At 34.3% G+C, this 15,212-nt stretch overlaps 2 protein-coding genes across 3 annotated transcripts; both read left to right on the top strand.

The window, feature by feature from the left end:
* Positions 1-4,339: 4,339 nt before the first annotated feature.
* On the top strand, positions 4,340-7,157 carry LOC145111914 (auxin canalization protein (DUF828)). Of its 2 annotated transcripts, none has more exons than XM_079048149.1 (8): positions 4,340-4,623; positions 4,777-4,845; positions 5,375-5,443; positions 5,538-5,907; positions 5,996-6,163; positions 6,264-6,313; positions 6,508-6,565; positions 6,815-7,157. In XM_079048149.1, exons 1-8 carry the CDS (start codon positions 4,438-4,440, stop codon positions 7,027-7,029), a joined length of 1,185 nt encoding a protein of 394 aa, XP_078904275.1. In that variant the 5' UTR covers positions 4,340-4,437; the 3' UTR covers positions 7,030-7,157. The 2 variants fall into 2 exon arrangements, with proteins under 2 accessions (XP_078904275.1, XP_078904276.1); XM_079048150.1 differs by having other exon boundaries at positions 4,341-4,623; positions 5,541-5,907.
* A 368-nt stretch (positions 7,158-7,525) lies between these two features.
* On the top strand, positions 7,526-9,845 carry LOC145116823 (uncharacterized). Its single transcript, XM_079053137.1, has 7 exons — positions 7,526-7,865; positions 8,214-8,278; positions 8,380-8,694; positions 8,852-9,037; positions 9,199-9,300; positions 9,414-9,562; positions 9,652-9,845. Exons 1-3 carry the CDS (start codon positions 7,643-7,645, stop codon positions 8,428-8,430), a joined length of 339 nt encoding a protein of 112 aa, XP_078909263.1. The 5' UTR covers positions 7,526-7,642; the 3' UTR covers positions 8,431-8,694; positions 8,852-9,037; positions 9,199-9,300; positions 9,414-9,562; positions 9,652-9,845.
* Positions 9,846-15,212: the final 5,367 nt, after the last annotated feature.

Below are 15,212 nucleotides of genomic sequence, written 5' to 3'. Positions count from 1 at the left end.
TGGTGTATAGGCCTGAACTTTGGATCAATATTTAATTATGTGTAACTATATCTACAGATATACCTTTCATATCCTCATGTTACCATGCGAAGGTTGAGTTTTTGTTTTTTTAGGAATTTAATGAGATCTTGCTCAAGATGTTTGTCATTGGCATTTCCAATCAACAGTTTGATGTTGGCATCTTTAGGAGCTAATGAAACTTCTTTGAACTCATTTCTTTAGCTTATAATACATATTACGCCTTTTTATTTATTTTATATATTTGTTTAGATATAGTTGAGTCCTTCATGGATGTTGTATAACAATTCTTCGCTTCTTGGTGATCACTAGTAATCTTGACTACCCCTCCAAGGTGTTGGCGTTTTGACACATTGGTGGTAATTTGAAGGAATGGCCTTCATGTCTTGAATCTAGAGTCAGCCTAAGATAATATTATAGTAAGAAAAAGTTTCTACCAATAAAAAATGTAGAATAAAGTTAACTCCCTCTATGTATATATGTAGTTTGATTTCTCCAATGGTGTTCTTGGTTTCACCGTTAAATCCTACCAACACCGAAGATCTTTGACTATTTCAGAATCTGGGATGTTCATTTTGTTGAGGGTTTCAAGTAGGATGAAATTTACTGAACTTCCGCCATCTATCGAGATTCTTCCGACAAAACGAATAGCCACATATAACGTTATAATCAAGCCATCACGGTAGAGATCCAACAAGTCTTATATATCATCTTCATCGAAGGATATCCCCTTCCCATTAGTTAATAAAACATTCTTTCATGGATTCTCTTGTTTCTCCATCTTGGAGCTCTTGGCTTGTCTCTTGGTTGTGTTCCATAAATGTCAGACCCACCAGATATAAAAATAGTTACCTTGGCATCTATGGATGGATATGTCATTCTTTGGGGAATATTTTCTAAGATCTTAGCCCTTATGGTTGTTTTTTCTCTTTTTTTCCTAAGGGATCCTTTAAGCGTCCTTTACTCAGCGGGTAGCGAATATCCTTTCTTAGAGAAAATCAATCTTTTGTAAGATGCTCGAAATCTTCATGATAGGAGCAACACTTGGATTTATCTTTCCAGGTCGAGGCCTTATCACATTTCTTGCTCCATCTTGTTTTGTCCCTAAGATGTTGCATTGTGCAAAGTAGACTTCATTAAATATCTTGCATGAGGTCATGTCAAGATCCTCATAAAATGGACAATCTTTATTTAGTCCCATCTTGAACGTTTTTACGGATGTTGGAACATCCAAGTGAGGGATATCTAGGCTTCTTTCCAAAACATGCTAACCTAGTCCCTTAAGTATTCATATTACTTTGAGTCATGCAATAAAGATCACTTGTTAGTTTTTTAAGGGTTCTACTACAAGACAATTTATTAATATATTAATTAATAAGATACAAGAAAGAAGTAATAGAGTAAAGACGAACATTTATGAGCAACCTTAGTGCTGATCCTGTAACGATTGGATCAAAATCCTTGTAAACGCATGCCTCCTTGAGATGCTAAGGATTTGGGACGATTTCCGTGTGCTCCCTATATTGGGCAACATGCTCCTCAGGATCCGTGGTTCGATCATACATCTTCATTTTCGGGGTTTGGAACTTCAGTATGTCTTATGGGAGGTGCGAACCTTGAAGCCTTTTGGCAGATAGGGGATACCTTTGGAATGGTTTGAATTATGTCCAGAACATTTGACACCATGTCTCTCAACTGTGTGAGTTCTTTCGCCATGACAGGATTCATCCCAATATCTTGGCCATATTGGGGAATACTGAAAATTCCTCCAAGATCTTGGGAGGCAGGACCTCTTGTCTTGGGAGTTGCACCATCTGTGACGATCAGGGTATGCCTTGGAATGATATCCCCGGTTTGACATTCCAAAGACACATCGGCTTCAAAGTTCAAGATCCTAGGCTGCAAAGATGAATGTGGAGTCGGCATAGTTTCAATAAGCCTTCTTAAGTCTAAGCCTAACTTAACTATCATTTTGAACAACATTTTCTTGGTTTTATTTTTCTTAGTGATGCATTGTTCCATTCTGCTTAACATGGATATTACTTTGGTATATAAGACCATAACCGACACTTCTTTGGTTATCTCGCTTAAATTTGGGTTAGGTGAAGATGTGAAGGTAGCATTCCTGGGTACCTCAAGATTCATTCTCTAAGGGTTGATGACAGGTGGAGGGGGAAGGTTCGTACCAACAAAAACTAAAAGAATAGTGCTACATGTAGATTTTTTTAAAGTCGACAATTTTTGAAAAATGTAAGTGATGGAAAATCACAAAAAAAAAAAAAAAAAACTTTTTGATCAATCTTAAGAAAATGTAATAACACAATCGTCCCACGGATGACACTGAATTGTTTTGATCAAAAAGTATTTAAGTAACTTTGTAACCAAATCAACAAGTGTGGTGTGATGTTTTTGGTAACGATTTTAAGAAAAATAAACTATAAATCGCTATAAGCTTGAAATATGTCGAAGATCTTGATAGTGCCACATATCTTAGGAATAAGATAGTAATGTTAAGAGTTATTATAAAGAAAATAAACTAAAGAGTGTTTAAAATGTTGATTTAAGCCAATATATGAATACTAATATGCTTGGAGACAAAAATAGTGTTAAAGTTTTGAATTCGTTAAATATAGTATTAAGTCTTTAGATAACCCAAAAGGTCAAAATACTTGAGAGTATCTCGAAAATGTAACTATAGAAACAAATGGTTGTAAGTAATTAAATGTGTAGGAAAACGTGCTTGAGTATTGAAGTAAATTAAACAACAGTTGATAAGTAAAAATGTGTGTAAGACATAAAGATATACAAGGAAAACCCTTAACCCTCTAGGATCTCCGGCATAAAACGTAGGGAGATGACAATGTCAAAACTTATATTAATAAAAACCAGATTACAAGTGCAAGTTGATCGAGTACAAAGTGCTTTTGTGCTCAAGAGTTTCCAGAGAGTAATTAAGTATGAGTGATAGAGTGAATGTGTGTGTTTAATGACCAACTTGTCTTTTTATACAAAGATAAGATAACCACTATCATATATTCTCGGAATCTTGCTTTATTCTAGCTTGGCCAGATTTTTAGATGGACTCAACGTCTTTTCCTATTGATAGGACTGTTCAGTATTTGGATAAAACCGAATTGTCCAATTGGACAAATTGGATTGGACTATTTGGTTCGGATATTTGGATTTTTGGATTGGTTTTCGACAAAACCGAATTACTATTTTGGATTTCGGATTGGTTTTGGTTTATAAAATATGAACCGAATAATCCAAAAAAACCGAATAACAATTTATTAGTTATTTATTTTTAATATAACTATAACTATTTATTAATTTTATAATATATTTTTTCAAATAAGTTCAAAAAGTTTCATCTAATAAAAAACATTAATATGCATTTTCTCTTAAAAGTTCTTTATCTATTAAATATTAAACTATAATATATATTCTTAGTAATTTATAAATTTTAAATCACAACTAAATATTTTTTTTGCTTTATCTATAAAAATTGGATAATATTATAATTATATGTCATTTTAAAATGTTTTAGTTTTTGAAAACCGAATTATAAAAACCGATCCAACCGAATTGTAATTGAATCGGATCGAATCGGATTTGAATTTAGTTTGGATTATTCGGATCTATATTTTGAAAACCGAAATCAATTTGGATTTGCTTAATTGGATCGGATCGAACCGATCCATCCAAACGAACATCCCTACCTATTGACATGTGCCCATTGACTTGGTCCATGTCTTTTAGAATAAGTCGTTGACCCTGCTCTGTATAATACAAGAAAAACGATGACAACCCAAGATGGAATCTTGCTTTATTCTAGCTTGGCCAGATTTTTGGATGGACTCAACGTCTTTTCCTATTGACATGTGCCCATTGGTCCATGTCTTTTAGAATAAGTCGTTGACCCTGCTCAGTATAATACAAGAAAACGATGACAATCCCAAGATGTTGACTTGTTCAAGATCTAAGGTCATTCAAGATATTCAAGATATTAGTGTAAGTTTAAGATATTAGTCACAATGAAATAATGGTGAAACATTACGCAAAACAATATATATATATATATATATATATATATATATATATTATTGCAAGTGATTGCAATAATGAAGAAAAAGTGATAAATGGTTTTATTCGATTGTACACAAGTTTTTCAAATATTAATATATATATGCAAAAAGCAATGTAATAATCACTTCCACAGATGGGGTATGCACCATGTGTTGGCAATGGGGATTTTTTATCAAGGGTGCATGATGATTTGTATTATCTGTGTGTCTATATATATAGATAAATGTATCATTTATTTGGAAATTGTATAGACCTTGAACCTTTTTACTTACGAAGAGGTTAAGCAAGTAGTACAACTAAAGTTAAAATTGTATCTACACCCTACAAATTTGAATGGATTCCGATAGTTTGCCAACACTTTCTGAAGCCCATCCTGAGACAATGGATCTCCTATCTCGAGCATGGTGTGATTTTGCAGTTAAAGAAGCTCTTCAACCCGAGTGTCAAAACCAAGCTCTTGTTCTCCATGAATACTCGATCAACAGCTTTGATGACGGATCTACATCCCCAAATCTTCTGGTACGATCCCAAGTTTTAATTAACATTCACAAACAGTAAGATAAATTTTACTATTCTAGCATGATGACAAATATATATACTTTGGGATATATATATATATATATATATATATATATATATATATATATATATATATATATAATTCTCTTACAGAAATTGGAGACCATAAAGATGGAGAATACGACAAAGCCTTTACCCCCATGGAAGACCAATGATGTGAAGGTAACCACTTCTTTCCATTTAAGGAATCCGACAAATGAAGGATTGTGTATCTGGCATAGTTTTGTTGTTGTAAGGACATTGTGATTTAGTTAGCTGTCTATGTTGGTCATGGGATCAGTTGGTCGGACATTGAAAGTGAAAGCAAGCTAGAGACGTCTAGCAAACAGTAGACTAAAACTCCTTTTTAAGAAAATGATATATTAATTTTTTATTTGATATTTTTATTTATTTGATATTTTTATTTATTTGATATATTAATTCAAATTTATCTATAAAATATTTTGAATTTTATCTAAAATATAGCGAGTGATAGACGGAAATTTTTGATTTTCACGTAAAATAAAGTTATAAAAACTAATTAAAAATTAGAACCCTAATGGAATGATATCTATGGTTGCACCAAAACTACAATTAAAATTACTACCATGTGAATTTCCTGCATTTTCCCACATGTTTCTCATTGTCTTACTGTTTCATAAACATCACATGATTCTACCAAAACTCATAAGTATTGTTGATCTTCATTCAGTCATGGATATGGATGCAACAAGCAATGCACCCAGAATTGAACTACAGCAGCTGCTTCCGAAAGAAATGGGTACAAAATTTAATCAATTCGTCATTTCTAACACATCTCCCTATATAATCTTACATCGTGTGTGATATTGACATGTTTAATATTTATATATAAGCAGCAACCATGGCATATAATTCCATTTAAATCATCAAATCTCTCCATTAAGAAATGGTTGAAAGAGATTAAGCGCAAGAGGAAAGAAAATGAGAGACTACAAAAAGCAGAACTCCATGCAGCGGTGTCAGTAGCTGGTGTTGCCGCCGCTTTGGCTGCCATAGCCGCTCAAAATTCACACAACGGTGCTTTAAATTCCACCACAAAGGAAGCAGCAGTAGCAACAGCTGCAGCTCTTGTTGCTGCTGAATGTGCAAAAACAGCTGAAGCAATGGGCGCTAAGAAGCAACAGATTAGCAGTGTAATGAGCTCTGCAATGAGTGCAACAAGTGCAAGCGACATTCTAACTCTAGCTGCTGCAGCTTCAACATGTAATCGATGTTTTCGACTTTTTCTTTGAAAGAAAAACCGAAAATCATTCTCTCTGTGTCTAATTTATGTTTGTTTCATGTTGTTTAGCATTGCGAGGAGCTACAACGCTGAAAACAAGAGCTGCATGCAAGAATATGTTGAATACAAACATTCCAGTTCTACCTATCGAACAAAATACTGATCAAGAGTTCGATTTTGAGCAGTGTCAATTAATCTTAAGAAGAGGAACTGAACTTAGCATCAGGACATCAGATGGCAAGTCGATTTCCCATTTCGTTTTTTTTTTTTTTTTTTAATTATTATTAAAGCTTTTGGTGATAAATGAATTGTTCGCTGACCTTTATTGTTTTAACAGGAAGATGTATAATCAGATCGGTGTCTGTTATCTTGAATCATGAAGCCAAGGTGCAATTAAAGACACCCTTTTTGTAAAAAGTTTTTTTGAATGTTTAATAATAAAACCATAGTCGTATTCTGTATCTATTTAGCACAGCTATGCGACAAAGTGTAATCATATTTTGAGTTGTATTTGTTTAGCAATAAATTTATGTTTCTTTAAATCTGGTTTCTAACTGCATGCTACTTTTTTTTCTTTACAGGTTATTCTGAGAACAAGGAAGCTAAATCTACTGAATGCATTTTCTAGCAAAAAAGAAAGTACGATTTTCTGGTTATGATATAAATTATTATACCCGACAAAATTACTACTGTTTAAAGAAATTAAAGTGACTTAAAGGGAAAGTTTTAAATGTTCTAGATAGAATTTATTTTCTAATCAACCGACCTGCTTATTTGCTATATTTAGATATTATGCATTTAAGTTAACAATGAATTTCTGTTATTTTTGACATCCGTTTAAATTGTGCATACTTTAACGATCAAGTTCTATATATGTTTATGCGGTAGGTGTTGTGTTAGACCAGCATGTGGAGCTCTATAAGAACTACGAAGATGGAAGGGACCCTTGTTTTCTCATTGTCTTAACGACTACTCGAGGGATAATTAAACTAGACATGATAGATGACGACGAGTGCTACAAGATATGGGCATGGACTGTTAATCGTATGCTATCGCTTTCGACTTCCTTCACAAAATATTCACTTCCATTTTGCAAGAACTAAAACGACAGTGTTGTATTCATATATGTATTGGTCTATGTCCCGTATTTTCATCTTTCCTGTGTAAATTCTAAGCACATTGTTTGCCGAAAACTTAATAATTTTACTATTTAATAATTTGATCTATCAAATTTTGTATGAATTGCAATACAACAATAAACATCTATAGCGACGAAAGCTATAGGGACAACAAAAGTTGTCGCTACAGATGACCCTATAGGGACGATATATTGTTGCTATAGGGTTGACCAAATTATTTTGACTTTATAAGCTAAAGTGACGACAAATCGTCTCTACTATCAAAGCGGGAATGAAAAAATGTTTGGCGGGATTCCGAAAACCTATAGGTACGACATCTTGTCCCAAAACGAAATTAAATTAAATATATAAAAATTGTTTTAATTTGTTTAATTAGAAATTAGGGGCGACGTCGTTTTGCTTGAGGGTATAGGGACGACAAGTCGTTCCTATAAGGTTTTATGCTCTCTGAAATTGGAAGAAGTATTCCTTTCTCGTTAATTGATCGTTGCTCCTCATTTGTCTCTCGCTCTCTCAGGCGGCGATTTGCTTCTCGCCGGCCACCACAACGACAACCAGGTAGCCGTCGGCCTCCACAATGACCACCATCTTTGCTGCCATGTTGGCCCGACGATTCCTTCTCCCGATCGCAGCGGCCCCTTCACCTTTCTCTTTCTTTCGATCATTGGTTATCTTCTTGTTGACTACCTCAGAGAAGAACAACTTCACTGTCGGCCTCTACTCCTTCGCTTCCAGCGACCTAGCAACTTCCTGGTTCCTTCTACTGCTTCCGGCGACCTCATTCCCATTTTCTTCAACAGGTTTTTCTCCTGATTTTGTGATGTATAATTGTGTGATTTTATTACTATTTTGTTTGAATATGTTTGAAACTTTATGGAACTGTATGAATCTATTTAGGGTTATATTTAAGGTTACTGATTTGTGATGTAAACACTTGGTTTTGTATGATTTTGTTAAAAAAAATAATGCTTCGGATTTTTGGAACAAATGAATACTATGAAAGACACATCAGGTAGGTAATCATTGGTACATACATATGTTAATAAATTGATCTTGTTGGTATGGCTTTGTGTTGATATATATATATTTTATAACTTGAAATGTATTGAAATGATGCTTGATCTTATGTATTATCTTTCGATTTGTAGGTGTTGCTCATGGAACCCGTAAATTTACAAACTTCACATTGGAAAAGCTATCAGCTTACTTAGAGGTATATTTTTCATCAAACATTCTTAATTTATGATATTAATCTACTTATTTTGCTGTTATTGTTGTGTATATCTCTAAACGAGGTTACATTAATTGACCAAGGTTGGATTGCTTGGGGAGAATTTACATAGAGGCCAAGTCATGTATCACTAAGCTAGTGCTCAAATCTTCGTTCTCTAACCTTAATGGGGTTACCCTTAATCCTATTTCCATGAAATAAAAAATCTATTGGACAACAAAAATGATACGCAGGAGGATGTTTCTGTGACTCCTATCAAGAAAGATGGGTTAATAAGGAAGGATCACCCTATCAAGAAAGATGGATTAAAAAGGAAGGATCACCCTACAGATAAAGGGATATCTTGGTTGGTTAAGACACAATACATATCTCCACTTATCACAGATGCAACTAGACAGGTTTGTATAAAGTTTTTTTTTATATAAATTTATAAATAAGTGATTTGTTTGGTTAAAATGTAACATTTTTTTTAATTTATAAATGAGTAAGTTATCAATTGACACTTTACACCATTGGATAATAAGATTGCTACTTTCTGCTTCCAATACTATGCAGTCAAACGATGTGAATGGGATTGTAAGGTACCCTGCACATTCTTCCAGACATATAACAAGAATTTCGATTGTTGTTCATGCACTTCAAGGTCCGACCTCTGCAGGCCCGGGTAGTGGTGGCTTAGATGGATGTTATATGAATCCACATACAGTCTCGATCCCACCTTCACAACGCATGGGCCCAAAGGTTTCAATAATCAATCTTTCACAAAATTATGTTTCACTTTTTTACCAGATTATGGAATAATGTTTTTTTTATTTATTTATGACATGAGAAAATTATAATTTTGGATGATATTATGGACTTTCTCTGGATAACTGCAGCAGTGTTTGTTTTAATGTTTATAGCTATTGGTATGACATTTTGAACTTCTTCAGTAATAATAAGAATAAAGGGCAATATGGTCTAGCTTCACTTTAAAAAAATGGCAATTGGGGCAAATGAATCAGGTGGATGTAACTCTATAAATTCTTTTCATTTTGTCTATTTCTCCTATCCTACCCCGCAAAGCGGGGTTCTTCTCTAGTTCTTTTACTAATTGTGTTGTTGGTTTGTACTTCAGATATGATATTTGACTCGCCTAGTGGAAACGAGTCGATTGCACTAAACCTTATTTCAATGGGGAAAGGTGAAGTTTGGATTAATGGCCAAAGTATTGGAAAATATTGGGTCTCGTTTAAGACCCCCTACGGGCTCTCCATCATAGACATGGTTCGAAACTTGCATTGATCAGTGACTGTTTGATTATATATTTTATAGCTAGCCATATTGATTTGTGACATTGGGTTTATGTTTGACAGGGACAAGTACTCTGATCTTTCCTTAAATCAACAAGAAACCTACTGGTTTTGTTCGAGGAAGAATATGGAAACCCGCTAAATTTTTCATTAGATATTGTTTCGATTATCAACTCTAGTTTGTTTTGTATGAACATCTAAAAGTTTCAAATTATGTTGTTTGTTTTTAATAAATCAATCGTGTAATATATTTTAAAGCTTTGGATTGTAGATATTTGAAATGTTTTATATCTAAATTTACTGTTTTTTGTGTTATTGTATATAAAACTTTTATTGTAAATAAAAATCCTGGAAAATTAAACATATCACAGGGGCATGTCAAAAATTTGTAAAATCTGTGCAGAACCTATAGGGACGATTTATCATCTCAACTGGGATATGTATGGCGACAAGAAGTCGTCGCAATAGGTTTACCTGTGGCGACAACAAGTCGTCTCTATAGGGTGGGCTATGGCGACGAAGGCTATAGCGACGACAATAGCATCTAAAGCGACAGATCTATGGCGACGAGGCCTATGGCGACGACATGTCGTTTCCAGGGTCTATAGCGACGACTTTAACCCTATGGTGACGACTTCTATCGTCCCCATAGGTCTTTAATCTTGGGTTGAAAGATACTTTTTATTCATAACCCGAACAAAAGAAAGACCTATATATATGTGAAAAGAGGTTTTTTCGTCATCTGAAGGCGGCGAGTGTATTTGTAGCTCGTGTTAGACGTTGTTTGAAGTTGTAAAAAAAATTGCAAAGAGTTCTGAATGCTTAAAAAACATTACCTTCTCGTTGTCTCTTCAATGGCTTTTATAAGCATCTCTAAATTCCTTGGTGCAAGGTTTTACCCGGTAGCTTTCATTACCTGGGTAAAGATAGCTAAGTTATGTGTACAAATTTATATTTTACTATTGCCAAGATTTTGTGGTTGCACGAATTCTAGGATATGTCTTGTTTCCCGTCTTTTACTTGTGTATTGGTGTTGCCTTATAGGTTCATTACATCGAACAGTTGTGTTTCGTCGTTTATAAACTGATATGACATGGCTGGGTCGGTGTTAGTCTGATCGGTTGGCCCAGATACACCATTATTACACACTTAATATTACAAGAAAAAACAACCCTCTAGCTAATACTCTCTCTAGGTATTGTTCTTTAACTTCCTCCGTTTTGTGGTGCTCTACTACTAATGTTATAGCTTCTATGTATACTCAAACTAGCCACTATAATTATTGTTACTATTTATTGTGTTCACCATGTGAATGTAAGAAGTTATCATTGTCAACAAAGTGGCTCTATGAAATACGTACCAAATTGATTAAAAATCATATTCTCCCCCTTAAACCAATCATTGCTCGTGTTTTAGAAATGAGATTTGTGGAATCCGCCAAGTTCAAAATAAGACATTTCATGATTATCAGGAGGGATTTAATAGCTTGTGTTTGAGTTTCCCAGAACATTAAATACCAGAACAACTCCTCATCCAACATTTTTATGAGATTTTGTTGCCAATGGAGAGAAGACTTGTTGATGCTTCAAGTGGTGGAGATGTCTTTAGTAAAACTTAACAACAAACAAGACAACTTTTCAACACCATAACCTCCAACTTCCAAGACTTTAGTCCACACTAAGATATGAAGAGGTATGCACATCAAAAGGTCAATGAAGTGGTGACATCGACTTGAGATTCCAATCTTGCGGATTTGACATCCATTATTCAAAAGTTAGCGATGGGAGGAACTATACAAGTGATGGTTTATGGTATATGTGGAACGTGGGACATCCCACCGATATGTGTCCTATTCTCGAAGAAGATGCGAAACATGTAAATGCCACAAGTGAATTTCAAAACTACCACAACAAGCCATACGGTTACCAAAATGCATACAATTCGAGTTGGAAGCCCAATCCCAATATTAGCTATAATCCATGACCCGTACCTCAAAATACATTAGTTAGACTTTCTTACCCACCACAACATTCCCATTACCAGCATCCACAACACTAACCCCACTATCAATCCAAACTACATCCTCAATAACATCACCAACAACCTCATCAATCCCAACCTAGTAGCTCCATAATGTCTCTCATTGTCAAGTCTCTTTCCACTAGCATCCAAAAATTCCAAAAAGAAACAAGAACTAGTATCTGCAACATTGAAGCACAAATGGGGGATATAGTTACTGAAGGGTTTAATACAAATAATCATATGTGTGCATGCAACCCTAGATACGGATCTATGTTTTCACTATTAGTCATACAACATTATGAACACAAAAAGGAAACCTAGCATGCATCTATTATTTTCGAAATTGACATAAGAGAATAGAATATATACCTTTTGTTGTTATATAGTAATAACAACTAATTCCTTGAGTTTCCTTAGCTCTTGAAAGGAAGTACCACAAGTGTAGTACCTCTAATGGCTCACAAACACACTTTGAGTGAGAGGATGAATATGAGAGATAGGAGGAAAGGTACTAAGCTCCAAAATTCGGCCCTAGTAGGGTTTTCCCAGAGAGTGGTCGAATTCTAGTGCCTTAGGGTGCTATTTATACTTGAGGCTAACTAGGGTTTCAAGGTGGAAACCCTAATCCCTTAGCTTAGGGCCTAAGCAAGTCCATGGACTCCTTTCCATAAGACCTTGGACGCAAACTTCCTAGATCCTTCTAGGATTTTCGTTCAAGCCTTAATAAAGGTGATCCAATAGATCAAAGTCTCAACTATCAAATAATTACAAAACAGCCATTGTACTTTTAATTAATTCCTTTAATCCCGAAATTAATTCCTAATTAATTTCTGATTAAATACTAATTAATAATATGATTCCAAATTAATATATTATTCATATAATATATTAACAAATCATATTTATACCCAAATTTATTATTCTTAACAATAAACCAGCCTCTCTCCTCAACAGTCATCCTATCTAGTCACCAGTGTGAAGGCAAACCAAAGGGACCATCCTCACAATTGGGTCAAGTACATACCAAAATAGTTATGGACTTAGACACTAATCCAACAGTCTCCCGCTTGGATAAGTCTAATAACTATTTTTCATATGACTTCAGAACCTGATCAGCAATCGTAGCTTTCAAAAGCCGCTGTCAACTCTGATCTTATCAGAAGCGTGTCCTTTAGATAAGGGATCATATATTCCTCCATTCTAGATATCATATAGACATGAGACATGGATTATAATCATTCTCTCAGTCTATGTGTTGTTTCCCGATTTCCGATTTATGAAGACTGATAACAAACTACAATTGAACACATCAACTTAGTCCCGGTTTGGCCAAGTGCTTAGGGTGTCATCACTAAATCATCGAGGGGCCCACATATATCGCTTTTATCCCACTTTGGGTAAAAGGAATGGTTAAACTTCGACTCAATGCTCGCTTGCACTCACTCACCGAATCACACACAACAATACGTTTTATAACACCAAGTTACTGGTGCGTTTACATATTATCAATGTGTAACCGACTCACAAGATACAACTTACACATCTCGATTTCAAGAATATAAGATATTATCGTTTCACCAATCACTCGTGATAAAATCCATGAAGCAATCCAAGTGAGCGTGGGTTTATTCCAATACTCTAATCTTATAGCAGCACTCATGAACCCTGCATCAAACTTTTGCTATGTCTAAAACACTTTAGACAATCTACAGACAGATCCATGACAATCTTCTTTTATTTTTACTTCCAAAGAATGAGCGACTGTGGAGGGTTTGAATAATCTTATTATTCGGGAAGTCAAAACATGTAAAGTGAAACACAAGAATAATACTAATCATATATGGCCCCAAACCTTTGAGTATAAATAAAACACCTTTTATTTAATCACCATATTGATTACTCATTATTTGTTGTTTCGAGTAATCAACTTCTTACTTGAATTATAACAACAATTGTCCCATGTTCATAGCATGCACACTATGTTTTCCTATGGTCTTTACTTTGTGAAATAGTATAATTGAATAACATTTTCAATCACCCTCATTTCACAATTCCTAATCCATTAGTGTAAGAATACAAAATTCTCGCCACTACTAGAATATGTTAGATTCTAACATTTTATGCAACGGTCATTTCGTAATGTCACGGCACAAAAATCACCAAGACTCGACCAATGAAATTACAAAATGCTCTATTGGAGATTGTTACAAGACAATTCCATAGTCATGAAGTCTCATATTCAAAGTACATTCCTTTGAACATCCTTCTTGCATAAAAGTTTCTAATCTAGACATTTATTCTCGATATCCAACTCCTAATATGGAAACATTTCCGTTTTTTCCATATGACAACTCATTCTAAATAGAATCTTATCTATTCATAATAATGTCAATATGGTCCATCCATGATTATACTTTCAACTGTCCACAAGCGACCAATCTTTGGCGAACCTTAGATTGTCCTTGGCAGTTGTTTAATTGTTTTAGTCAAAACCGGTTCTATTTCCTTTTTCCTTCTAAATTCCCTAGGCATTTGGAAAATTTTAGAACGGTCGAATATTATAGCATATGCAATTGATCCTATACCCGAAGTGTATGGGATACAATTCATAATGAAAAACGTGATACTTTACCAATTTCTTACTATAATATTGTCATAATATTTCTATTTTCCGTGTTCTCGAAATATGAACTATGAAGAGAGATGCCGTAATCATAATGGTATTTTAAGAATGCAAATAATAAATATACCCTTGACTGAATACCATTAAAATTCTCGATCTAAGCTTTTAGATTGGAAATGAAGTATAACATTCTCTCCCTTAATTATAGCAAAAACAACTTTTCTACCCCTGCAACTTTGCAAAGTGAAACTTTTGTTTTTCTGTAATTAATATTGCCAACTTGCAATACTTAAATAATAATCATGCTCCCACTAACATGATGATTATATCTATTCCAGCATAACATTTATGCTCCCACTAGCTTTGACACGTATTTAGAAACCAGCCAAACTTCTAGAAAACAATACTTATTGACTTCCAAAGTTCATTGTTTCTAATACGATATGCTTCGATAAGCCTTTATCTAAGCTTCTCAAAATCACACACCTTTCCTTAGACAGCTCACATGTGTGTCTATACTAATTCAGAACTTATTTTACTAAGTCCCAAATGTTCAGACTAATTGTCAAATCTTACAATTCGAACTATGAAGAGGGATGTCATAATCATAATCGAATTTGAGGATGCAATTTACATAATCGCTATCTCCTTAAAATCTCTCTTAGTGAAAGCGTTTCCTCACAATCATTTTCATGATGGAGAGAAACCTTATGACACTTAGATTTTATGGTGTATGTGTTCCTATCCATGTGAATTTGCCATAACCATAATTGAAATATAATGTTTGTGACAAATTCAAACACTTATGGATAGAACTTGTTCATTGTTAATCTCTTGCCATCAAGGGTCCCACCATTGCTTCCAAGTTATCTAGCAGCTCACCTATGCCAGTCAATGTACTTTCATTTGAACAAGGTGCTTGCCTTATGCAGTCTATTGAGAACTCATAGAACTCATATGCATAATCACTCAAAAGGAT

The sequence above is a fragment of the Lactuca virosa genome, chromosome 5 (genome assembly GCF_052849685.1).
Source record: "Lactuca virosa cultivar CGN04683 chromosome 5, Lactuca_virosa_CGN04683_v6, whole genome shotgun sequence".
Classification (NCBI taxonomy): Eukaryota; Viridiplantae; Streptophyta; class Magnoliopsida; order Asterales; family Asteraceae; genus Lactuca; species Lactuca virosa.
This window is presented reverse-complemented; position numbering and strand designations above follow the sequence as displayed.

Bases quoted from the DNA above. Each gene is read 5' to 3' on its own strand.
- LOC145111914 (XM_079048149.1), top strand. From the start codon at position 4,438: ATGGATTCCGATAGTTTGCCAACACTTTCTGAAGCCCATCCTGAGACA. The intron at 5,444-5,537 runs GTACAAAATTTA...TTTATATATAAG, and splicing joins GCTGCTTCCGAAAGAAATGG to CAGCAACCATGGCATATAAT. The intron at 6,164-6,263 runs GCAAGTCGATTT...TTGTTTTAACAG, and splicing joins TAGCATCAGGACATCAGATG to GAAGATGTATAATCAGATCG.
- LOC145116823 (XM_079053137.1), top strand. From the start codon at position 7,643: ATGACCACCATCTTTGCTGCCATGTTGGCCCGACGATTCCTTCTCCCG. The intron at 7,866-8,213 runs GTTTTTCTCCTG...TTCGATTTGTAG, and splicing joins ATTCCCATTTTCTTCAACAG to GTGTTGCTCATGGAACCCGT. The intron at 8,279-8,379 runs GTATATTTTTCA...TAATTGACCAAG, and splicing joins AGCTATCAGCTTACTTAGAG to GTTGGATTGCTTGGGGAGAA.